The sequence below is a fragment of the Eublepharis macularius genome, chromosome 16 (genome assembly GCF_028583425.1).
Source record: "Eublepharis macularius isolate TG4126 chromosome 16, MPM_Emac_v1.0, whole genome shotgun sequence".
Taxonomy (NCBI): Eukaryota; Metazoa; Chordata; class Lepidosauria; order Squamata; family Eublepharidae; genus Eublepharis; species Eublepharis macularius.
Window position 1 is genome coordinate 19845996 of NC_072805.1, and position 23724 is coordinate 19869719.

The 23724-nt window shown below is 44.3% G+C and overlaps 2 protein-coding genes across 4 annotated transcripts in view; both read right to left on the reverse strand.

Moving 5' to 3' along the window:
- Positions 1-1492: 1492 nt before the first annotated feature.
- On the reverse strand, positions 1493-13263 carry ARL2BP (ADP ribosylation factor like GTPase 2 binding protein). Of its 3 annotated transcripts, none has more exons than XM_055000456.1 (7): positions 13234-13263; positions 11611-11662; positions 10659-10720; positions 9910-10016; positions 8659-8744; positions 4989-5085; positions 1493-2764 (listed from the first exon to the last, which is right to left on the reverse strand). In XM_055000456.1, exons 2-7 carry the CDS (start codon positions 11646-11648, stop codon positions 2666-2668), a joined length of 489 nt encoding a protein of 162 aa, XP_054856431.1. In that variant the 5' UTR covers positions 11649-11662; positions 13234-13263; the 3' UTR covers positions 1493-2665. The 3 variants fall into 3 exon arrangements, with proteins under 3 accessions (XP_054856431.1, XP_054856429.1, XP_054856430.1); XM_055000454.1 differs by having other exon boundaries at positions 13143-13244; XM_055000455.1 differs by lacking the exon at positions 13234-13263 and adding an exon at positions 12942-13090.
- A 1738-nt stretch (positions 13264-15001) lies between these two features.
- RSPRY1 (ring finger and SPRY domain containing 1) overlaps positions 15002-23724 on the reverse strand; it is a 39479-nt gene continuing 30756 nt past the window's right edge. Inside the window, exons 11-15 of the mRNA XM_055000788.1 lie at positions 23602-23713; positions 21694-21796; positions 19299-19451; positions 18574-18678; positions 15002-17523 (exon numbers count right to left, since the gene is read on the reverse strand). Coding sequence (XP_054856763.1) covers positions 17427-17523; positions 18574-18678; positions 19299-19451; positions 21694-21796; positions 23602-23713 — 570 coding nt within the window. The 3' untranslated portion in view covers positions 15002-17426. The remainder of the gene's footprint in view (positions 17524-18573; positions 18679-19298; positions 19452-21693; positions 21797-23601; positions 23714-23724) is intronic.

Below are 23724 nucleotides of genomic sequence, written 5' to 3' on the forward strand. Positions count from 1 at the left end.
AAAAGGGGTACATATGAGTAAGTGACGGGAAGTTTTTGGCTGGCTCCCCCTACCCGGCATGCAAATGGACGACAGGACTACCTTGAACTTGAAATAAGTTGTTTAATCCAACACAAGTATCAACTTTTTACTGTCTCTAGCTAGTTTCCTCGGCTAAGAGCGCAGCTCTTTAGTTGACGCGAAGCCAACTTCTATAGACTACACGCTCAGAGCGTGATCCGTAGAAACGTCAGCGTTCATAGTAAGATTCCTGATGGCCAGCGTATCCCTAGCAATTGCACACCTGTTTCCTCTGTATTCCCTCCAAGGATGTATGTTCTTAAGGTTAACACTTTCAGCCTTTAACAAAATGAATCCGATGCACCCAAGCCATTGGAGGCGGGGTGATTAAAAAGAGGACAAGTCCTTTCCTCGGGTACCTCAGTGCATTACTGCCAAGTGGGTAATGAATACAATGCTTTTGAAAGTAAACCGGCACTTGTGCCAACAGAGAAGAGGTAAGGGAGGTGGGAATCTGGAGTATCTGGGTCCTTGGGGTCTGTTTTCTGATCTGGACCAAGAACAGATGTTGGCTGTTCCGATAAATACTGCAGACAGATGATATCATCGGTCATGAACACTTTTGAAACAAATTACTTGCTTATTTTAACATTAATAAGGCGGCATCTTGACAGAGTGGCATCTTCCATTATGGGGATGCCTCATTTATACACAGTAGCTTGCGAGAACGATCGATCGGTGTCACGAACATGGCAACCAGTCTCTCTTGCCGTGTACGGTCAGCTTTGGGATTAAGAGCCACGTTTCAGATCAGCCTGAAAAACTCTACTGAACACTACCATGAATGCGGCACCAAACGGAGATTTTAAAGCTCAATAGTATTTCCACTGTTTCTTTACAAAATGTATTCTAAACCAAACATCTGCCAGACAGAGGCTGTTTCGGATGGCGTCTGTACTAAACGTTCAAAACGCAAGCAATTGGGGCAAAATTAGTGCCCCAGCTCTGACCAAAAATTTGAAATTTTTGTTGAACGGCTCCACTAATAAATCTACACAGCTCTGTTTACAATTTTGGCCTAATTGTTTCCATTATGTCTTTGGGGGGAAAAACCTCTCCAGGTTTGGAATGACAGGTACAACATACTTAACAAAGCCAATCTAGAGTAAAGGTAAGCTGTCCACATGTGTAAGCTCTGTGCCACTAGAATCTTGCGTTTTCGAATTTCTTACTCGGATGCCGGGCGCAATTCAAAATGGCAGCAGTCAGCCTACTTTCTTCCACAGGAGCTCCACAGACCCATGGTGAGTAAGCAAGCATTGAAGGGTGTGTCTGAGTTCAACCAACCAAACAGTAATAGCACATATGATCGGGCGACTTGTTCCTGCCACTTACTCAGAAAGGAAGGCCCCAATAAACTTCACGGAACTGTTTCCACAGGAGCACGGGCTAGGTTCCCCAAATATCCAGCAAAGATGCAAATCTACAGATATATCTCCAAATGGAAAAGTTTCCATGTGATTTTCTTTTTTTTAATTTCACGACGGTGAACACTGATAAAAATTCAGGGGCTCATCGGTTATTTATCTCATCATTCTCACAACAGATCTGACCCAGTTTAAAACTAGTTTAGCGACCATCATTTCCCTAATGAAACCTTGGAAATTTTAGTTTTGGAAAGCAGCGAAACATTTTGGAGCCTTATATTCCTCACTGACCAATTCCCAGCGTTTTCTGTAGAGAAGCCATGAGTTTAAACATAATACAGAGACGAATCTAGACAACAAATTTGAGTAGGGTTGAGCTAACGTGGCCTTTCCCAGCTTTTAACCTGGGAAACTGTCGTTCTATGAAAAAAGCAGAACGACAAAAATGGTATCTGCACCTCGTAACAGTGCAATCCCTACAGTTCCTCCCTGGTGGTTGAACCGGTTTAAAGATGTGGCGCAGACCTGCCCTGAGCAGTCGCATCACAGAAAACACAGTCCTTGCTAGCACATATACTGCAGGTAGTACCAAAATGTTGCATGATGCTTCTGAGGAAAGAGAAAAACCCCTGCATTTCAAAAACAACAGGTGAGGTCTTGAGTTCTAAAGATACAAGACAGCCAATGGGAGAGGCAAACAACCACAATACTAGCAAATAAAACAAGTAACAGCTTCATGCTCTCTCTCTCTCTCTCTCTCTCTCTCCATATATATTCATGTCACACACACACTTTTTGTTTAAGTCAAAATTTGGCATTTGCAGCCATGATCAAAATGATTTTGCCGCAGCACTTGTAGCTCAGAAGATCTGCCAGGGGTGTGCAGTTTGAACCAGCCGACTCCAGGCAGGCTCAGCATGTCCCTTCTGTTCTTCTTGGCCCATGATGGAGAAGTACTCGGTGGAAGCCAGCAGCCCTCTAACAGGTCACTGCATTTACTCAATGGTGTTAAAATCCAGTTTGGCTGAAACAGAATAGATCCGAGAGCTGCAAGACCATTGTTTTAATAGGGATGGAGTTCTACTGGTCATGGATTGCATGGAAACATCCATTCGCACAAGCAGCTGGGAAAACCAGGCCTGCCGCGATGGAGTGTGCGTAACCTGGTGCGTTGATGTTGTCTTGCCTTTCACGGTCCAAGCATCCCAAGCTAAGACACTCTTGCCGGGAGGAGATAGCTAGTGCCGCAGGCTGTTCTGTGAAGGAGATACAGAGGACTTACTCAGAGGCGTCACCACTAATCCACTGCTCAAGTCGAGACTTCGACCTTCTTTTTCCTGGAGGCAGAAAAGAAAAGAGAACACAGAATGCTTCAGTTGCATGGCATTTCTAAACATTCTGTTGGAAAAGGAACTGTGATCAAAATGGACGCAGCAGGCTCCCGTATGCTGGAATTTAGGGTAAAAGGAATTCTCCATGAGATCTAGTGCGTGCAGCGGAAACAGAATCTCAACATTTAGTAGAAATTTCATGCGCTCCCCCTCCCTCTGCTCTCTGTCACCACAGTCATTCTACAAACCCTCCACATTCAATCAGTAACTTTATTCTTCTAATCCATAATCAGTAAACATATGGACAGTTTAATATATATTTTGAGTGCAAAATCTGGACTTTTCCTGACCATCATGTACCCAATGCTCTCCCTTTTTTGGTGCCAGAGACCAGGTTGTGTGCATCTCTGATGATCCTCTCATAAGTGTGACTACTATACAGACACAAAAAAGATTACACACACAACCCATAATATCTTAGAGAAAAGATGGATTAGAGAAGTGGAGTGGGACAGCTTCTGGCTCCAGTTTTTGCAAAGGGCATGTTTGAATCTGCAGTCTCCTGCATTCCAGATTTTTCTGAATAAGTTTCTAGATTGATACCCACAGGAAACTGACATCGCAACACAGTCCTTAATAGCTAAGAGGATAAAGTTGCCATCGGCTGCATATAAGGATGCCTAGTTCATACTGAGAATCAAGAGCTGACTGGATGATCATGCCCCTCTAGCCCGCCACTTGGAGCGCTTTATATTGAAAGCCAGTGTGGTGTAGTGGCTAGAGTGACGGACCAGGATCTGGGCAACCCAAGTTCGATTCCCCACTCTGCCGTGGGTGACCTTGGGCCAGTCACATGCTCTCAGCCTAACTTACTTCACAGGGTTGTTGTGAGGAAAAATGGAGGAAAAGAGAATGACGGAAGCTGCTTTGGGTATTCACTGGAAAGAAAGGCAGGGTATAAATGAATTAAAAGAAAAATTACACTAAAGGTGCGATCCTATGCAGTTACTCCAGTCTAAGCCCACTGAAACCAGCTGGTTTTAAGCTTGAAGAAATGGCGCAGGAGAGATTCGAGCCTCCGCGGGTGATCTTGTGCAAACTGCTTTCATCACCCATTTCCCAACTCAGAAAGCGCTCTGAACAGCAGCATCCATGCAGGTAGCAGATGCTAGGGAAGTGATCTCTCTCGGTCAGATGTGCATTAGAGCCAGCCTTGGCAAATTTCCATTGGATCTAAGAGTCAGCCCCCAAACTGATGAGCCAGACTAATCCCCCCCCCCGCCCCCCGACCCATCCCTTAACATTAATACGGCCCTTGATTGCAGGCTGGAGCTGTGTGATCATCTAAACAGCTCTTGATTCTCAAAAACCCTCCAGGGTTTTGAGGATCCAGAGCTCCCTTGATCAGTCACCTGCAGCACTGCCTCCTACGGCAAAGACAGTTGATTCAGACCCTTAAGCGCAGCCGGCATGCTGCTTCTGCAGGCTGCTGCTTCCCAGAGGGGAAGGTAGGTGCCAGAATGTATTTTCAAGGCGCAATTGTGACCCGGCACCTGGGGTGTGTCAAGGCCCGCATTAGGGGCTTCTGTATTTTTCGGAATAAAAGTTTCCAGAATGAAAAACCCATGTGAAATGAACATGCAAGTATCCACCCACTGACACAGATCTGAAGACACAGCCCTTAATAGTTGAGAGGATAACAAGAGTGGCAGCAGATGCAGACCTCCTCTGGAGATACTGTACAAGCCACTTTCACCCCCAATTTCCCCCATCTATAAAGAAGGAAAACTGTGACCCCCCCCCACACCCCTGAAAGCACTTGGGAGGAAAATACCCCCCCTCACCCTCCTCCCCTCTTCTAGGGTTAGGGCTTGACCAGACACTAGAAAACAGTGCGCAGCTGTTTTTGTGTGCAGAAAAATGCTAAGTAGGAAAATTTGGGACCCAGCCCTAAACCGCTTTTAAAATTAGGGTCCTGGTTTTCAGAAGGTGAGAGCAGGGAAGGTGCTGTCGCTTGGTGAGAGAGCAGCTGCTTGGCAGGCAGGAGATCCCAGGTTCAGTCCCCAGCCTTTCCTGTTAGAAGTTTTTCAGGGGTCAGGTTCCAGGAACAACCTCTCTCTGCCCGGGGCTCCGGACGGCAGCTGCCCGGCAGATTGCGGATTCATGCTGTGACTCTGCACAAAGCAGCTTGCTACATTCAGCATGAGGTGCAAGAGTTGGGAGTACTCACAGCTCTGTAATCCAGGAACATTTCTTTAAATGCCAGGAAGTCAGTGAATGTAAGCAGCATGTCGAAAATGTCCCCTGCGATTTCATCCTTGTGTTGCCTGCAAGAGAGATTGAGATTTTAACTTATTAAAAAAATTTTCTTCTTCTCCTACAAGGAGTCCAAGGCAACTTGCAAAAAAATGAAGACACTCCCAAATGCTATATAAATAGATTACACAAACAGCAATCTGTTTATGTACGGATGTGTGTATGGATGGATGGATGTACGTGTATATGGATGGATGGATGGATGGATGGATGGATGGATGGATGTACGTGTCTATGGATGGATGGATGGATGGATGGATGGATGGATGGACGTGTGTATGGATGGATGGATGGATGTACGTGTGTATGGATGGATGGATGGATGGATGGATGGATGTACGTGTGTATGGATGGATGGATGGATGGATGGATGGATGGATGGGATTTATATCTGGCCCTCCCTGCAAGCGGGTTCAGGACAGGTCACATCATCATATTAACAGCAATTACAACAATATATAAAAATACGATAAAATACTATAAAATATAACTTAAAACCATATAAAACAGTGAAACAATAAAACACAGTCCAACAAGGACCTCTAAGACGTGGCAGGGCGGTAACTTCAGTACATATCACCATGGGTAGGCACCACAGATCTCCGTTAAGCTTTGGAAATGCAGCAGACCAGGCAAGGGAACATCTCCTCGGCCATTCTCATAGGCCTGGTGGAACATCTCCATTTTGCAGGCCCTGTGCAACTGTAGTAAGTCCCACAGGGCCCGGATCTCAGCTGAGAGAGCATTCCACCAGGCCGGCGTCTGAGCTGAGAGCCAAGCTACAAGTGACGCCTGACACAGGTTGGACACTTGTCAGCTTCCCTCAAGTTTTGATGGGAAATGTAGGCATCCTGGTCTTGCAGCTGTCATGGAGAGCCAAGCTGTAAAACCAGGACGCCTACATTTCCCATCAAAACTTGAAGGAAGCTGACAAGTGTCCAACCTGTGTCAGGCGTCACTTGTAGCTTGGCTCTATGAAGGCTCTGGCCCTGGTCAAGGTCAGGCGAACATCCTTGGGACCAGGGATCACCAGCAAATGTTGGTCTGCAGAGTGTAACACCCTCCGGGGAACAAACAGAGAAAGACGGTCCCATAGATATGCAGGTTAACACCGACACCTGGAACTTGACTTGGAATTTAAGCAGCGAACATGACTACGCACAACAGAGACCAACCACCCATTCAGCTAGCCAGCCAGATTGTCTGATAGGCATTAACTCACTAAGCACTTTCAAAGGCTCGTTCTTTCTCATCCCCCCCCCCCCCCCCGAGCTTCAAATTTCATTTCAGGAAGCTGCTAACCACAGTCATGCCTGAGACTTCCATACCCAGCACTGATTGAATGTATTTTGTACTGAAAACCAGGGGGACTAAGGGAGGTTATACAAAATGATTGCAAAGGGGTCGCCGTGTTAGTCTGTTGTAGCAAAATTTTTAAAAAAAGTCCAGTAGCACCATAAGGACTAGCAACATCTATTTCTCTATGAGCTTTTTTTTGAGTTGCAGCTCACTTCTTCACATTCACATGAATAATGTAACACTCGAATGGTTTATACACTGATGGATGGAACAAACAAAGGCTGCACCCCATCATACACAAGGGAGGGGGGGCTAGCAAATTCACAGGTGCAGGAAAAAAAGATTTAAAATTTATATATTTATAAATATAATATCCATATAAGTAGCACAAAGGAATAATGCAACATCAACTGTGAACATGTTGGGTTTTTTCAAAATATCATGTGACAAATGTATTATTGCCTGTATTGTTATTCTCTCCATCTTTGACACAACAGCAATTTCTGTGATCACAGAATCTGGCTTTAAGAAACTACAAGTGTCACAGAAATCGCTGTCAACTGAATTTGCAGACGCCTAATTCACACAGTAACAGTGCAATCCTATGCAGCTACTCCAGTTTAAACCTACTAAAACCAACGGGGCTAAGGCCGAGGTAGCTGTACAGGATTACACATTAAGTTTCATAACTAGATCACGGAACCAAGCAGGATCATGCTTGACTGATAAAGTGGTGGAAGGGGGGCGGGGACAGTACTGGGCAAACCGACTGAGTATGTTTGGTTTCTGACTGCCAAACACCAAAATAATGGTGTGGCAGCAGACCATCTTTTTAAATCTTCCAGAATGATTAGCACTATTATTTAAGTTCCAGCCCTCAATTGAGAAGAGAGCATGGATTATAGCCTTTAAGTTGTTCTTGAACAAGGAAATTTACAAGGACAATTCAGGGAAAGTAGGTTTTGCACATTTGATCTTGCAGGATACCTATAAAAGTAGCCAAACTAATTTAATTAACCAGAAACTAAAAATTCTGGATATTGATTTAACATCTTTACAGACAAATGAGGCCCTCAGAGTTATAAAATTAAAACGAAAGGATCTTGATAACAGCAGTACTCTCCAGGGAGCCAGACGTACATGTTTGGGCTTATCCCTGGGACTTTCACCCCCAGAGGCTATTCCATCTTATTGCTATTCTTTAAAGATTCCAGCTCAACGCAGAGCCTTCACATTGGCTAGACTTAACTCCTTCCCCTCTAAAGTGCTTTCTGGTCGTTTCTCTGGACTCCCTTATTCTGAACGAGTTTGTGACTGTGGACAAGGAAAGTTAGAGACTTTGGATCATATAATATTTTTTTGCCCTAAGTGGAGTAAGGAAAGAGAGAGATTTATTATTCCTATTATGTTAAAAGAAAAGCTTCCCTTCCTTCCTTGGGCAATCTCAGTGTTATTGTCTGATAACTTTCCTGACAATCAAACCTCTGCCATAGTGGCTTCCTTTTTAGCCACGTTGATAAAGAAACAAGATTTTCATGAGTTTAGATAGTTTAAAGTGATAATGACGAGTTATGTCTATGTGAATTGGGTATGTTCAAGTGTACAGTTCATATTTTGTTGGTGTTTGTATGGCTTATGGCTTCGGCCGGAAAAGCAATACACATATTATTATTATTATTATTATTATTATTATTATTATTATTATTAAAGTTCCATAAGTACCCCAGAGCTTGCAGGGACCATTAACCTCCAAAGCAGGCTAGGCTCAGTACGGCCCAGCAGCAGAGCATTATTTGCCTGTCTGCTTCCGCATGTTATAAACACTGCAGCCTAAGGCGTGACAGGCAAGATCAATCCTTGGAGAGGGAGTTTTCCCTTTAAATAAACAAGTCCTTTCATAAAATGAACATTTATTCCCCAAACTTCAGAATCGCCCTTCTACAAACAGGCACTACAATGTACGGGGCATAAAATAACATCATAAACATTTTAAAAACGGAAAAAACAAGACGGAAGTATTAGCATTCAAAAGGAGAAAGCACCTAAATGAAAACAAAGTGTGATCTGACTGGCTTCTCTAGGAGGCTATTCCACACTTAGGGGGCCACTACAGGAAAAGTCCCTGGGTGATTTTAAAACATGGAGAAGTTCCTGTAGGCAAAGATACTCCCTTCCCTCAAGCAAGCAGGGCTCAGTGAGAATTCTGGTCTAAAGGCAATTTAAGCACTAAACAGATGGAGGAAACACAGCACTCACAACAAAGGCTAAGGAAATATCCAACTTACTGTAGTGACAAGGTGAAGGCCGACATACTGAAGCCAGGAATCCTATCCAAGAGTTTCTCTTCAATATATTTCTCAACTAAGCAGATCTAGAATGACAAGCAGAGTTTTATTTCTACCTGAAGAATATAGAAAAATATTTTGTTTGCTACCATCCAATCGTTTGAAGGGCAAAAAGAAGCTCTGCCCAGACAAGGTCAAAGCCTGACAGAAATCTAATGCCCAGACCAGGGTTTGGAGTCCATACGCATTTCAGGCAATAGTTGAACTGCCAAACTGAAATATAAACTGGACCCAGACAAGAAGATCACACTGAGCAATCACAATAGATCCACAAAATGCAACTTGCAAGCTCTCCCAGCCTCAATTTGCCTTGGAGCCCTACAGGGAAAGACGAAGTTTAACCCTTCAACCACCACCCAGGTTAGCCATTCAAAACTGCCTCCCTTGCTCTGCTATTAGAATTTTAAATACACATTTTTAAAGTGATTTTAAAGTCTTGTGTGTTTAAGCTTTCAGTCTCTGCTTCAAGAGAGCAAGATTTTTTTTCATTTTAGCTCAATACCATGTTACAGGAACCGTTCAGACTATATATGGAAGGAAAATTAGAAAAGTTTTTACAAACCATTTATTTATTTATTTTTAAATAGCCATCAACTTTCAGAACTCATCTAAGAGTGATTCCACACACGTTGGATAATGCACTTCCAATCCTCTTTATAGATCATTTGGAACGGATTTTTTTGTGTGTGTTGAACAAAAAATCCACCTCAAAGGATGGATAAAGTGCATTGAAAGTGCATTATCCAACATGTGCGGAATCACATTAAAAGTAGCAAGTTACTGAAAACATCACTTGCAAGCAGAAGAGGTCCAGCAGGCAACAGAACTGCTCACTTTTGGATCAGGCCCGGCACCTGTCCCTTGAATAGCTGCTTGGTCAGCATCAAAGCAAGCCTGCTGGAGTGCTCAGTTCAACACTGTGAAAGGACTGGCTAGCCAGCAGATCAGGCCGCTGTTAAAGGCACAACAGTAGGCCCGGCTGATCTAGTGACAATCAAAAAGAGCCTTGTGACACTCTAACAAGGAGTCAGTGCTCACTTCATCACACACGTAGTGTGGGTCCGATTCTGAGAATCTCTGGCCGTGCATGTGCTAACTAGCTCCCAACGCGGCAACTCAGAAAAGCAAGCTTCTTGAGTCACCATATGAGCAAAATGTACAAACTATTTTAAAAAAGAGACAAACACTTACATATTCGTTAAAAATAGGAGTGTAGATTAGCTTGTTTTCCTCCGTATCATCAAACTCCTGATAGTATTTATCCATAAAGTTTCTTTGTATGAGCTGAAAGTCCTGGTCTGAAATCACAAAGTGATGACGTAGCATTACAGCGTGGCCACTGAGTCGGAAGACAGAAGCTGTGCTGTCTTTGGGGTGAAGTCCAGTACGCTGTGCCCCTGAGTCAGTTGTGACAACAGCACAGCTGTAGCTGGCCGGGGCAGCATCTAAGTATGCAGGCTGCCAGTGCAGCTTCCATTACATAGACAGCCAAGCCTGCTCCAGGATGAGTAGTGGAGCAGAGAAGGTTGGGCCTGAGGAAGCTCTTGGACAAGTTTCATCCAGGAAAAGCAGCTGGCCACGGGGAGGGGTCAGCAGCTCAAGATTAGAACATTTGCTTGGCATGCAGAAGGTCACCAAATTCAATCTCCAGCAGCTCAAAGGACCAGGCAGAAGGGAAGACCTCTGCCTGAGACCCAGGAGAGCTGCTACTGGGCTGAGTAGACAGGGCTGACTTTGATGGACCGATGGTCTGATTCAGTATAAGGTAGCTTCCTGTGTCCATGATGAATGCTTCAGACATGAAGTCAGTATTCCCGACTCTGGATCAATTAATTTAGACTAACATTATATGCCCCTTTGCTACTGAGCATTAATGGGGTTGACTGTCTCAGATGGCTGATGGGCAGATGTCTGAACAGAGCTACCTAAAGCAAACTCACCCATTATAATGTCTTCCAAATATCCAACAACTGCATCAAATTCTGCATCCGAAGGGGAAGAACTAAACAGAATAAGAGCAAATTAGATCAAGACTATTCTGCAATGTGAAATGCACATGAATCCAGGGACACCTCACAATACACAGCATGATCTCAATAATCCATACCACAGCCTTGCAAGGAAGGTCAGTACTATTCCCATTTTGCAGATGGGGAGGTTGCTGTGGGGAGAGAACTGCCAAAGGCCACCAAGGGAGTTGGTGGCTGAGGCGAGATTTGCACTAGGAACTGAACTGAATCTCTTAGCCATCAAGTCCCATTCACTCTTGGTGCACACTGGGGGACTGATCCTGTTACTCAAACGTCCATGGTGTAGATTGCCTTGGCACAACACGAGTCCTGCCTTGCTTACTCTGTGAAAGAAATTCTGCAAAGTAGCAACAAAATAAGATTTGTTTTAACTAACTAGAGTGGTTTTGCCTGAACTAAGACAACATGCCTCAGCTGGCATCTCTGATACTTATTCAATATATTGCTGAACAATATAGTATGTATTTATTATGAATGTTATTTCTTAAAAGTTTACTGTACCCTTTTCCCATGGAGGTGCACATAGCTCTCTATTCCTCTATTCTGCAAGAAGAGGGGTGCTCTTTCCTGCTTCCCCCCTTTTCACCACCTGAAATAGCCCTGGGGAGCCCCTATTTGCCCTGTTGGGGACATTTAAGTGTACTGATAAGGGACATATAAGTTTCCATAACAGGCAAACTGGGTTTCCTGGGGCCGTTTCAGAAAACAGGGTGGGAAGAGGAGGAGGCAGGAAAATAGCAGAATTTTTGTCCAATGGCATCTTAGAGACCAGAGATCTTGTTAGTCTCTAAGGTCTCATGCCATTTTGGTTAACATCCTTCTTGCGACCACATTGTAAAAACAATTTCCGTTGCAAACTTACATGGATACGCCAAAGTTTTCTTCCTCTAAAGTTTCCATTGCTGCTTTCTGACCTGTTTGATAAAACAAAACTATAAATACCTTGATTTGCACCAAAGAGTTGGCGGATGTTGGTCATCCATCTTTCAATGCCCAGGCTTCAGGTTATCAGGAAGCAATGCATGGGATTTGGAAGGCTAATCGCAAGGATTCTTGAGAGTAATTTGGGGGATGGGGCTGTGGCTCAGTAGCAGAACATCTTTTTGCCATGCAGAAGATCCCAAGTTCAATCCCCGTAATTTCCAATTAAGAGGATCAGGTAGGGGGTGATGTAAAAGGCCTCCAATGGAGACCTTGGACAATTGTTGCCATTATGTGCAGACTGACTTTGATAGACCAGTGGTCTGATTCAGTATAAGACAGCTTCATGCATTCAATTTATCGGTGAGGAAAATGCACTCAACATATGATCAGGCATACGTTCAACTAGCCATATGTTCTAGACATGGTCCTGAAAACACATGACAGGGCGACTAAGCCTGGCCCTAAATCACTCCTTTTTTCATTTATTTATTTCATTTACCCCTTACTTTTTGGACCTAAAGTAGCTTACATTGTTCCCCTCTCCACTGAAGTAAGTTAGGCTAAGGGTGTGTGACTGGCCCGAGGTCACCCAGTGAGCTTCCATAGCAGGGCAAGCATCTGAACCTGGGCCTCCTAGATCCTAGCCTAACACCCTAACCACTGACCGTTAGAGCCAATCAATTCAGGATACCAAACCCCACATAGGATCAACTTACGGAACTTGTTGCCGCACCGTAAAGCAACTGCCAATAGTTGAGATGGTATGAAACTGAATTAGATAACTCTGCAGAGAAGGATCGACTTAACCAATCCCTATTCACCAAGATGGCCAAATTGAAATGCTGCTTTAACTGTTATGGATAATGGCCCTGGGCAGACCAATCCTTCCCCATGAATTCAGGCAGAGAGAGTTCCGCTCTCAATGCTAGGATCAAGGAGCAGCCATAGAGGACAAGCGCTTTCTTGCCCTGCTCGGGAACCTGTTTAGTCGCTGGTGGAAACAGGATACTAAGTTAGATGGCCTAGGCCAGTAGGGCTCTCTGTATTTGCTTGTTACAGAACCCAGGACACGGCTTCCATGTACAGAGGCAGTATACCCGAGAAACATATCCCTGGGGCAGCAGCAGAGGAGGGCCTAACTTGTGCGCTTCCTAGAGGATCTGTTGAAGTAAGATCTAGTCAGTCTTTAACGTGCCACAAACACGGTCACCCTTCAGGAGTTATTTAGAAGCGTCGGGAATGGAGCCTCCATGTACAGAGGCAGCATACCTCTGAATAACAGGTCCTTGGGTCAGCAGAAGGGAAGCATCACAACCCTGACGCCTTTCCTCCCTAGGGGCACCACTGGACTGATGGGCCCTTGGCCCGATTCAGAAGGCCTCCACTTCTGTCGCTACAGCAACGGAGCAGAGAGGACCCAGGCGTCCGAGTCGCATCAATCCCCCCCCCTCCTCCTCCCCCCGCTCATACCAGCCCGCCAGGCAACGCCGCCGCCTCGCTCCGCAGGCCGAAGAGGAGAAGCGAGGCCTTCACTGTCCCCATAAGACCCCTTCCAGAGCACCTTTTCCTCCGCCTCCCGTCGCCTTGGAAACGGCCACTTCCGCAGGTTTCCCCCCACTCCCTCTGACCAATAGGCGTAGAAAGAGGGTCCATCTGGAACAGGACTGGGCGGGACTTGCCCCTTCGCAGCCAGTGACAGTCGTGGAACGAAAGAATCGCTTAGGGCTTTTCCTTTGCTGTCCAATGGCAGGCAGGGAAGCGCAGAGCCAATCAAATAAGCAGGTTGGGGCCTTTCCCTGCCGATGGAGCACGTGACGGAAATGGAAGGGAGAACTTGTTGGGCTTAGCTAGAGAAGCTGCGATGTTTGCTGGCAACAAGAGCCCGGCGTTGCCGGTTCCGGGACAGTAATGGTCTCGTTCACAGACGCAGAGCGAGGAGGATAGAATGCAGGCGCTTCTTCAGAGTGCAGGTGGTGGAGCCCAGCTTTGAATTTCCTTTACATTGGGGAAAAAAATTCCAAGCAACTAGAAAACCAGCTAAGTAGGGAGCAAGGCCTCGCCCCCCCCTTCCGTTTTTACCTCCCGGGTCTATTTGCGGGGGTGGGGGTGTTATAGAGACATCCCCAAATGCGATTTGCATTAAAATGCCTTTTTGGATCTCCGCTGGGCACCCTTAAGTCTATATGTAGACAGCCAGTTGCTGTTTCAGGTCGGAAGGGGGTGGGGTGGGGGGGGAGAAATAGTTTTGGTTGAATTCTGTAGCTGCTAGAACAATGACTTCTGCAGTGTAACGATCACAATCACCTTTGAAAAGAATCGAACTTATGTTTTCTGCCTCTTTAATGGGTCCAGATTGCCAGATTGCTTGCTTGGGAGAAACTCTCGTGCACTTAAGCAGAACTTGATTCAGAGCAAACATACTTCGGATTGGATTGTTAAGCATTCATTAATGATTGCCAAGATTGTTGTGCGGGCTATCTAGTGAAACTGAAAACCGGTTTGTTTTGACCTCTTAGGTTCTTTTCTGTCTTCACGCAGGTAATCTATACAGTAGAGTCACAAAGAGCATCGCCAATTAGACATCTCTAGTAGGCCAAGTCCAATTTCATTATGGGAAGGCTTAGGGTGGTCTTTTGGATATCTTTCGCCTGCGCCTCTATTGCAGCTGTTTTCCTTATAGTGTAGCCAAAAGAGCATTAGTGTCTGCTCCCAGAGGGCTTTTATGTTTTAATTTGCTAAAATAAACACTCGATTAAAGAGGGCCAAATCTTAGTGGTAAAGCATATGAATTCATACACAAGATTCAGACCCTACTGGGTCCAGCTGAAGGATCTCAGGCAGAAAGAATTGGAAAGTTTTCCTTTGCAAGGGGCTGCAGAGAGTTGCTAGCTACTTATCAGAGTAACCAATACTGGGGAAGACAGAGCACTGGTTGGTATCTATGCAGCAGCTTCATATGGTTATTTTACTATATGCCAGCAAAACACCCATCAGTATGAAAGGAGTCAGTGTAATACACATGCTGCGTGTACAGAGAGACAATGTCTTTAGGATTTCTGCCAGGCAGACTCAGATGTACAGGACTATATATAGAGATCAGATAAAGTGTACTGCATCAAGCACCAAAACTGTACCTATGAAATCCCGGCCATTGCACTATTACTGCTTTTGTGACTGTTAGCAAGGGTACAGAATCTGAGTTACACTCCCCCACCAGAAGTGTTTTCCTCCAATGGAAGGAAACTTCCACAATGCAAACAGGAACATATTCATGAGTTCTAACCCAATGCTTTTTTATCCATTTTATTTAACACGTTTATACTGTTGGATATTCTAAATGAACAAAAGACCTCATTGTGCAGTGTCACGTTGTGTTCAGGAAGACCACTTTGATGGTGCTGGGCCTTAGGAGCAATGCAGGCAATTTTGGGATGTGGAGCAGCTACTACTGTTGTTTCAGAAATGAAGCAGTAGATAAGCTCCTTCTGAAATTGAGCACATGAAGCTACCTTATATGGAACCGGACCCTGGGTGCACCAAGTCAGCACTGTCTACTTCGACCGGCAGTGGCTCTCTAGGGGCTCAGGCAGAGCTCTTTCACATCATGCCTAGGGCCCTTTTAAAATTAGAAATGACAAGGATTGATGCGGGGACTTTATGCACGCCAAGAAGATGCTCTACCACCGAACCACAGCCCCTACCCCAAGGGAAGCATGGGTGGAAAGACGCTGTTGCAGTCGTTCTCCTGCTTGTAGGCTTCCTAGACGGAGCTAGTCAGCCACTGTGTGAACAGAATGATGGACCGGATGTGCCTTTGGTCTGATCCAGCCTGGCTCTTCTTAGGAAATGACTCCAATGTCCACTACAGGAGGAGTCCCTGGTGAAGTTAAAATAACCACTTTTTTTTGGTATTTGGCTGTGAAGCTAGCACAACGGCTCTGAGGAAAAAAGGTAAAGGAGGAGAATCCACTTGATCCTCCCCACTCCAACAGTAAACATTCATGCTTCTATCACAAACCGTTAAAAAAAACCCTTCAGTTTCAAAATAAAGGGGGGGGAGATCACAAGCACAGTGGAAAGAATCATTTGTAGTTTTTTTTTCTAAATCCTGCTCAATGGTTGTGCAGGAGTAAGCCGATGTAGACGGAAATTAAATTGAAGACTACTTTCCAAGGGAAATGTATTTGGGATAGAAATGTAAAACTGGTAACTGAAGCTCAAAAAGATGAAACCTAAGTGGTATGTGTACACTCTCTACAGAGTTTAATTTTTTGTGCGTCAAATAGTGAATTTGACACCCCCTCTGAACCAAGGAAATTTGCTTAATTTCTCCTAACCACAGAAGTAATGAAGGGTAGGAAGATATGTAGGGCGCCCACCCCCTAACCCTGGGTAAGCTTCTTTAACCAGCCCTCTGGCTTCTGAGATCTCAAGACGGCACAGTACACCTGCGCTTTAAAGTAACTGTCACAGTCGTAAGGGCTAGAACCATACTTTCATTTGATTAGTTAAAAAGCCAATATGGTTATGAAACTGGAATTTTTCTTCTGCAGCTCCTTAAATGAAGGCTTATACCCAACCATGCATACATAAAAGCAACTGTTTGAATTTCTTGGGACTGTTCTGGAGTAGTTTTGAAGCCCTGCTATTTCAGCTCAGGAAAAACCTAAGCATGGATGTTTGGTGTGTATGCATGAACCTGGTAAAAAATAAAAGCATAAGACTGAGTCTGCTTAAACAACAACATAAAAGAAACCCTCCACTTTAACAAGCCTAGGCTGATTTTGCTATTCAAACATGTATTTTCTTTCAAAACGATATTAACATGTTTTGCTCTGTATCCTTTCCAGATTTTGAGATCTATAGCTCAATATTTTTAAAATGTACAGAACCTGCAAGAACTAATACCGACTTTTTAAAAAAAGCAATGACAGATGGTACCTTAAAAATACACAAATAAACTTTCCAGTCCAGCACGGTGATTATTGTAAGGATTCCTTCTGAAAATTAGTTTCCTTTCCACAAAAAGGTAGATACTGAAGTTGAAGTAATCAGAAATGCTACAAATGAAAATACCACCAAGTTTCTGTAGTTTTTTTAAAAAAAAGATTAATGTTCTTTGGAATCACTTAGTTATCAAAAAAATTTGGATTCTTCTATAGTCTCTGAACCTTCTGTACAAAATCAGTTTCTTCATGTAGATTTCAAGTCTTTGAATATTTTCATGTTAACAGTCCAAAAAAAAATACAGATGGTCTCTGACCAGCAGGAAGCTACATTGACCAGGAAATATTGGCATTTTGTTTCATATGCATGATGGCTGCCAAATAAAAGTCTGAGAGATGGCTATGTCCCCATTTTAGGGGGATCATGAACCATAACGTTTCCAGTGCAAAATCTTCAGCATGTGATCAGAAAGCAGGAGGGAAAGATGGAGGAAGAAAAGGGGAAGGGGTAGGAAGAAAAAGAAAATGAGACTCCAACAGTCCTGGCTACAGACAAACCAAACAGGTAATTTCTGTGTTGCCCAACCAAGCTTTCATTACTGTTAAAAGAAGATTCCACAGCTTTGAGGTGGTGGAGTCGCTTTAACAGATTTTCATCCTATGAGAAAAAACACTCTTGTTCAGTACAAAAAAAGGGGCACGGCGGGGGTTTCAGGAGGTCAAAGGGCTAGTTCGGGGTGCCCTTCTCCCCTGCTGGCACTGGATGGAATGGGTTAGAGGCAAAATCCATGAGATATTCTACCACGTGTCATGAAATGTGAGCAATCTGTCGGACTCGGGTCTGTATTTCTTGTCGACACAACGGGCAGGTCTCTAGTTGCAAGGCACACTCCATGCACAGATCACTAAGAAAGGACAATGACACAGATAGATTAAGACAACTCTGGTTGATGTAATCATATGCAAGTTTTTGAATTATACAGATCTCTTCCTCAGGAACTTCAGAAAGTTATGTTCTAGTAGTTAAAATATGTCAGCCTAAACCAACAAGATTTCTTAAAAATTTTTATTAGCTGAAAATTCAAACCTGATTGTTGTTTGTTTGTTTAAAATTCAAATAGTCACATTTAATGTGGAAAATTTGATGTGAACACTGACCTGAGCGCCCAAAGTTAGTGTACCATAGTTGGTACTGAACATGACAGAATAAGCAAAGATCATTTTTACAGCCTTCTCACCGAGATCTCATCTATATATACAGCAGATGAGATTGAAATGAGATGACAGGAAGGATTGTAGGATTTCAGACTGCGAGCAGGAAAATTACATTTTTAAAAAATGCTACCATACCCTTTAACACTCTTCCCCCTCCCCTGATACCACTAGTACAACCAGGGGAAACGGTCAGAATCACTCTCTTGTTTTGCTTATTATTTGGGAGAATTTTCTTTAATGGACAATGCAAAAACATGATTCCCCATCTGCAGCCTGCAGGGCTGATGATGGGGGATAATTAGGAAGACACAATTCTGGCGCCCCTTGCCACTGTAGGGGATTCAGGGAGTTAGCCAGGTCACGTGATTTGCTTTCGGTTGTTTTGCATAGGGGCCCCAGACAGAACCTCTGTGTTTGGGGGTTCCATAGTGCTTCTTGACAACACTGGCAGTCTGAAGTCCACTGAAGAACTTTTATGTTCTTATCCTGGTGCGTGTATAGTCTCTGTCTAACTTAGTCTGTAAGGCCGTTTAAAGGAGGGTGGTATCATATTAAGTTCATTTATACCACCTTTCTCCCCAACATGGACTCAAAGCAGATTACATTGTTCTCCATTTTCACAGCAAACCTGTGAGGTATGTTAGGGTCGAGAGTGGGTGACTGGCCAAGGTCACCCAGCTTCCATAGCAGAGGAGGGATTCTAAAATGGGGGAGCTATAAAAAAAAAACTAGCAACTAACCTGTGTCCACATGGCCTGAGTTCTGTGTCTGCTATTTCATCACAGCAAAGAGTGCAGCAGTTCTCTTGGATGCTAACTTGCTTTAACAAGGCCAGGCGTCTATGTCTGAAAATGAGAAAAAAAATTATACAACATTAATTCAGTATTGATTTTCAGGGTATTATCGTCTTATCAAACTTGTGCAAATGGCACCACCACCTTCTGTGAGAAGGAACTGTAAATTCGTAGGGCAGAAATTACTAGCCCTCATGGCCAGGGGAAGAAATCTGAAAAGGGTGACGGTCTGTAACTTCTCAATTTGCTCCTGGCTGCTGTTTCCTTGCCAAATATCAAGTACCTCAGATGGTATTTGAAAACCTAAATCAGAGAAGCTGGAAAATTATGGCTAATTAAGTACATGCACAGCTGATTTGCCTGATTACAACTAATCACAGAACCTGCAGAGAGTTCTGCATCAAAACCAACTTTTGGAACTATAGGTATTCTCTATTGCTCATACCCCACTCCACCCCACATCATCTCTTAAACTCAATTCCGAACTTAATTCTGGGGGATCATCAGTTAGCCTCCTGGGACAAGCTGCATCAGGCTAAATGGCAGGCTTTGATGGTTTTGAACCTGCAGACTTCACAGCAGCTGCTAGACTAATCACACTCAAGTGTTAGACTCCACAAGGCTTGGGCTTTGCTTTTCAGTTTCATGCTCTTACCGGCTAAAAAAATTACCTTGGTAAAATGATTTTCTCTTCTGCTGTCAGGAAGGCATAATCGTTAAAGGTGCTAAATTTAACAGGCGGTGGATACTTGAAAGGTTTTGCGCCAAAATTGAACTCGCACTGTTGGTAAGACATGAAACTAGCCGCAGCAAAGAAGCCAGACCTGCAGTGCAAACAGATGAGAATGTCAGAGAGCAGCAGCGTGAACGGAAGTACCGTCATGCTCTTTATGACAAGCAGAATCAGCCAGCAGGCTAGAGACCAGCATGCTGACAAAACAAGAGTGTCACGGTATCAAATCCAGAAAAAAGTCACACGCACACACACACGCACACGCACACACACACACACACAAGAGAGTCTTTAAATCATAATCAGGGTATCCTATACTATAAACACATGAGATGAATTCCAAAGCTCATAAAAGACAATTTGTAAAGCCAAACAGGTCAAAAATAGAACAAAGCACTACAAGGTATATAACACACATATAAAGCAGTAACAGATCAATTTAAAGTGCCAGGTGCTTGTAACAATGTATTCATTCAGAACCTGCAAAGTGCCTTGTGCCTATTCAAAAAGTAACCGTGCCTTCTGATACTCATACAGATTTATGGCACATACAATCATCACATCACATAAAGCCACATATCATTGAGCATTTAATCAATGACGTTATTCATCCGGGATGTGTTCCTCATGCTGGTCCTAAGCGTAACTGCTACGGGAGAGCTAGTCAAATCCTCCCGTTTCGATACTTCATGGCAGTTACAGGAAACATGAGCATCAAATAGTTCCCACAAAAATCTCTGCCTCTCCTAGCCTCAGTTCCTGGCTATTTCTATTTCAGTTCTATTTATAGTTTAGGACACCCTGGTTATGATTTAAAGACTCTCTTTATTGTATATATATAAGATTCTGTGGCTTGCAACTCTCTAGTATACAGAGCAGTTCCAATGGTTGTAGATATTTCCCTGTTTCACAGAAAGGCCTGCTAGTTCAAGTTAATGAGTGAATGTTGGATTTCTATTAGACTTGGACCACTCTAGTCCCTTGAATTCTGAGCCTGACGCTTTCCTATCTTTGTTTCTTGTCCACCTTCTTGAAGCGAGATCCCCCTTTTTTAAACTCCTCCAAATAATAATAGTAATAAATAATAACATTCAATTTATATACTGCCCTTCAGGATGACTTAACACCCACTCAGAGCGGTTTAAAAAGTATGTCATTATTATCCCCACAACAAACACCTTGTGAGGTGGGTGGGGCTGAGAGAGCTCCTAGAAGCTGTGACTGACCAAAGGTCACCCAGATGGCTTCAAGTAGAGGAGTGGGGAATCAAAACCGGTTCTCCAGATTAGAGTCCCATGCTCTTCACCACTACACCAAACTGACTTTCAGCTTGTTCCCTTTGCCTTGTGGACCCCCCACCCGACCCTTTCCCTATGCCTCTGCTAGTAAGCAGAGTGCAAAACTCTTGTCCTTCAACCACTCCGCTCCTGAGTTTACTTTCTCTTACAGCTTCACCCCAACTTGCTGCTCTCTAGTCCACAGCTTCCTGGCCACACAGCATCTCAATGCCTCCTATTTTTAAGCTTGTGTATGATTTAATTCCAGTGAAACTGGCCTTTTATTTATATCACACAAGCTACGCTGTTTGTTAACACATATATTCTGAGCAAGTAGAATGTGTATGGACATCCCGTGATGTTACAGTGGCTCAGTAAAGGCTGATGAAAGAGATCTATCTTGCAAACAGAACGTTGGCTATTATAAACTTCACAGAGGCAGGCAATGACAAACCACCTCTTGTTAGTCTCTTGCCATGAAAATTCCACCAGGAGTCAGCCATGACTTGAGGGGACTCTCCATCACCAGTCAAGGACACAGAAATCTAATCTGGTTGGGTAGTGTTCCACACCCCTGACCTAGCAGTGATATGGGTCAGAACAAAGCATGGACAGTCATGACTAGATGAGCCCTGCACATCTGACAGGCATCAAATGTGGACATGGGAGCAACACACCCAATTCCCTAAATTAGAGTTGTGCCCCACGGAAGTTCAGAGGAGGAAAGAGGGCAGCGCAATCTGCAGTACACCAACGTAAGATTTCCTCAGGGGCTGTGACCTGGCAGAGGGAGGGAAGGAACAAACAGCAGCAGAAACTGGGCCAGCAGGATGAAAAAAGCTATCATACAGGAAACAGAACCAAGGCAAGTTGTGTGTACATATTGGCTCTTAGAAGAACAGTGTGTACATGCGACCCTTACAGAAGCTTCTTGGGGCTGATACAGCGGGACAGTTAATACATTTTTGCAAAAATGGAAAAGCCAGCTCTTTGAATGGCTTTTTCACTACACCCATGAAATGCTGTTATCTGCCCACAAGAGGACCATGTACTTACACAGCAGAAGAAAAGACTTGCTTCTCAGCAGGAAGCTGATTTCCATTTAAATAAAAAATCATTTTCTTATCTTGTAGATCGAGTAAAAATCCTATTGTGTCACCTTCAGCCAGGCAGAAGACAAAAAAAAAAAAGCTGTTACCAATTTGGATTAAACTCACGCACAAACACCCGCCACCCCCAGGTGTAGTAACAACTGCCTGAAGACCAGCTTATGAGCAGCAACAGCTGGAATTCAAACCAGATGGGTCAGCAGCTGCCAACTGTTCCAGCCCATTGTGATGAGAAGACTCAACTGACAGGGCCGTGCCTATCTTGTCATTCCAACCCACTCCCATGTGAGGTGCAAAGCCGATGGCAACAGGTTGCTGGAAATGATCTGGCAACAATTCATGCCTCCGAGCACCACTATTGTATGCTCTCTTTAACTTGACTTCAATGAGCAATTAAGCCAAACCTAAAAACACACAAGTTGTTGCAGATGGAAGATTAGCCCTCTGTAATGACTGGAAGCCAGACCCAGTAATGCATGCAGCCTCCCCTGCATGAACTCCTCCTCCCTTCCCTAGTTGACTTTAAGCCATGGTTTGGAATTTCATCTGCATCAATGCCAATCCATGGCTGGCGTTGAACAGGAAGGCAGAACAGAAAAACAAGCGTAACAATGGGAAAGGAAGAGTCTGCACAAAGGAAGAGGGGGTGGGCATGCCCAAAGCTGGCTCCCTGACTCTCAGGGAGCCAGCCTCATGCCTGCCCCAGGCCGTGCTCAGCACTTGGATCAAGTCAAAGTATTTGAGAAGCTACAGTTGTGCCTGGGAGAAGGACATTTTGCTTTCCTTTTTAGACACGTGCTGACATGTGGAATAGTGGTTACTGTCAGGCTAGGAGCTGGAAGACTCAGGTTCAGATCTCTCCTCTTGTCATGGATGATTTGGGGGTGGGGGTCCTTGGGCCAGTCACACACTCTCAGCCTAACCTAGCTCGCAAGGATGTTGGAGGCGAGGAGAACAACGTAAGGCATTTTCGTTCCCCAGTGGGGAGAAAGGCAGGGCATAAATGAAGTAAGTAAATAAATAAAAAGTAGGTAAACATGTTTAGCAAACATATAGCAGTGCTATAGTTTATACTGCTTCTCTGCAGCTGTCACAGGGAGTGGGTACAACTGCAGGATCAGAAGGATGTCAAACACACGCTACACAACTTGCATGACTGATGGTGCAGTATCAGCAGCATGAACGTGGTGGGGGAAGGTGGAGGAAGAAAAAGGGTATGTGGTATTCCAAGGGAAACCAGTTGTGCCTGGTTCGCTGGGAAGGCACTGAATCCAGCACACAGGAAGCTGACATAAAGCACCTCCCAGAGAAAGAAACACGGCAGTATCTCCGGGTAATCTGTTTTCTAGCCAAGGTTTTCTTGTTTATTTTTCAATTTACACTGTCTCTTCTGGTTGCTTCTTCCTCTTCCCACAGCATGAAAGGCAGGAAGGATTCTCACTTTGGAGCAGCTTCTTCAGCAGAATAAAATAATAAAGCCATTTCCAGCCACAGGTGGAAGCAGAGCTGGTTATGTTCAAATGCGTCCACAGAAAAAGAGCAACTCCCTGCTTGCAGAAAACTAACGTGTCAGAGGGACAAGTTCAGTCAAGCCTTTTCCCAGTCCTTTCCCCCTATTTGTTCCCACTCCTGGAGGAACATTCAAAATGCTGCCCCCACCCACCCACCGTCCAATATGGGACAATTCAAGAAAAGCTTGAGTCTGTTGTTAGAGTAACTGGGCCTTCAAGAAAGGGCATCTAAAAAAATTGAACTAACAAATACCAGATGACAACCTATTTCATCTTGGGAATCTCCTAGAGCAATTTCTCAGCACAGACAGGTGACAGCAACAATTACGACACCGATTAAATACCTTCCTTCCAGCATGGGTGGGAATGTGGTTTACTTCTGGCATTATACCAAATCAGCTGCCGGCAGCCGTCATATGCACAGGAGTACTCATCGTCCCCAATACCGTAGCCTTCCTTCAAGGAAA

Excerpts from the sequence above, each read along its gene's own strand:
- ARL2BP (XM_055000456.1), bottom strand. The coding sequence starts at position 11,648 with ATGGAAACTTTAGAGGAAGAAAACTTTGGCGTATCCAT. Across the intron at positions 10,017-10,658 it reads TTTGGAAGACATTATAATGG|ACCAGGACTTTCAGCTCATA; the intron begins GTGAGTTTGCTT and ends TTGTGATTTCAG. Across the intron at positions 2,765-4,988 it reads TGTTCCTGGATTACAGAGCT|GAAAAAGAAGGTCGAAGTCT; the intron begins GTGAGTACTCCC and ends TTCTGCCTCCAG.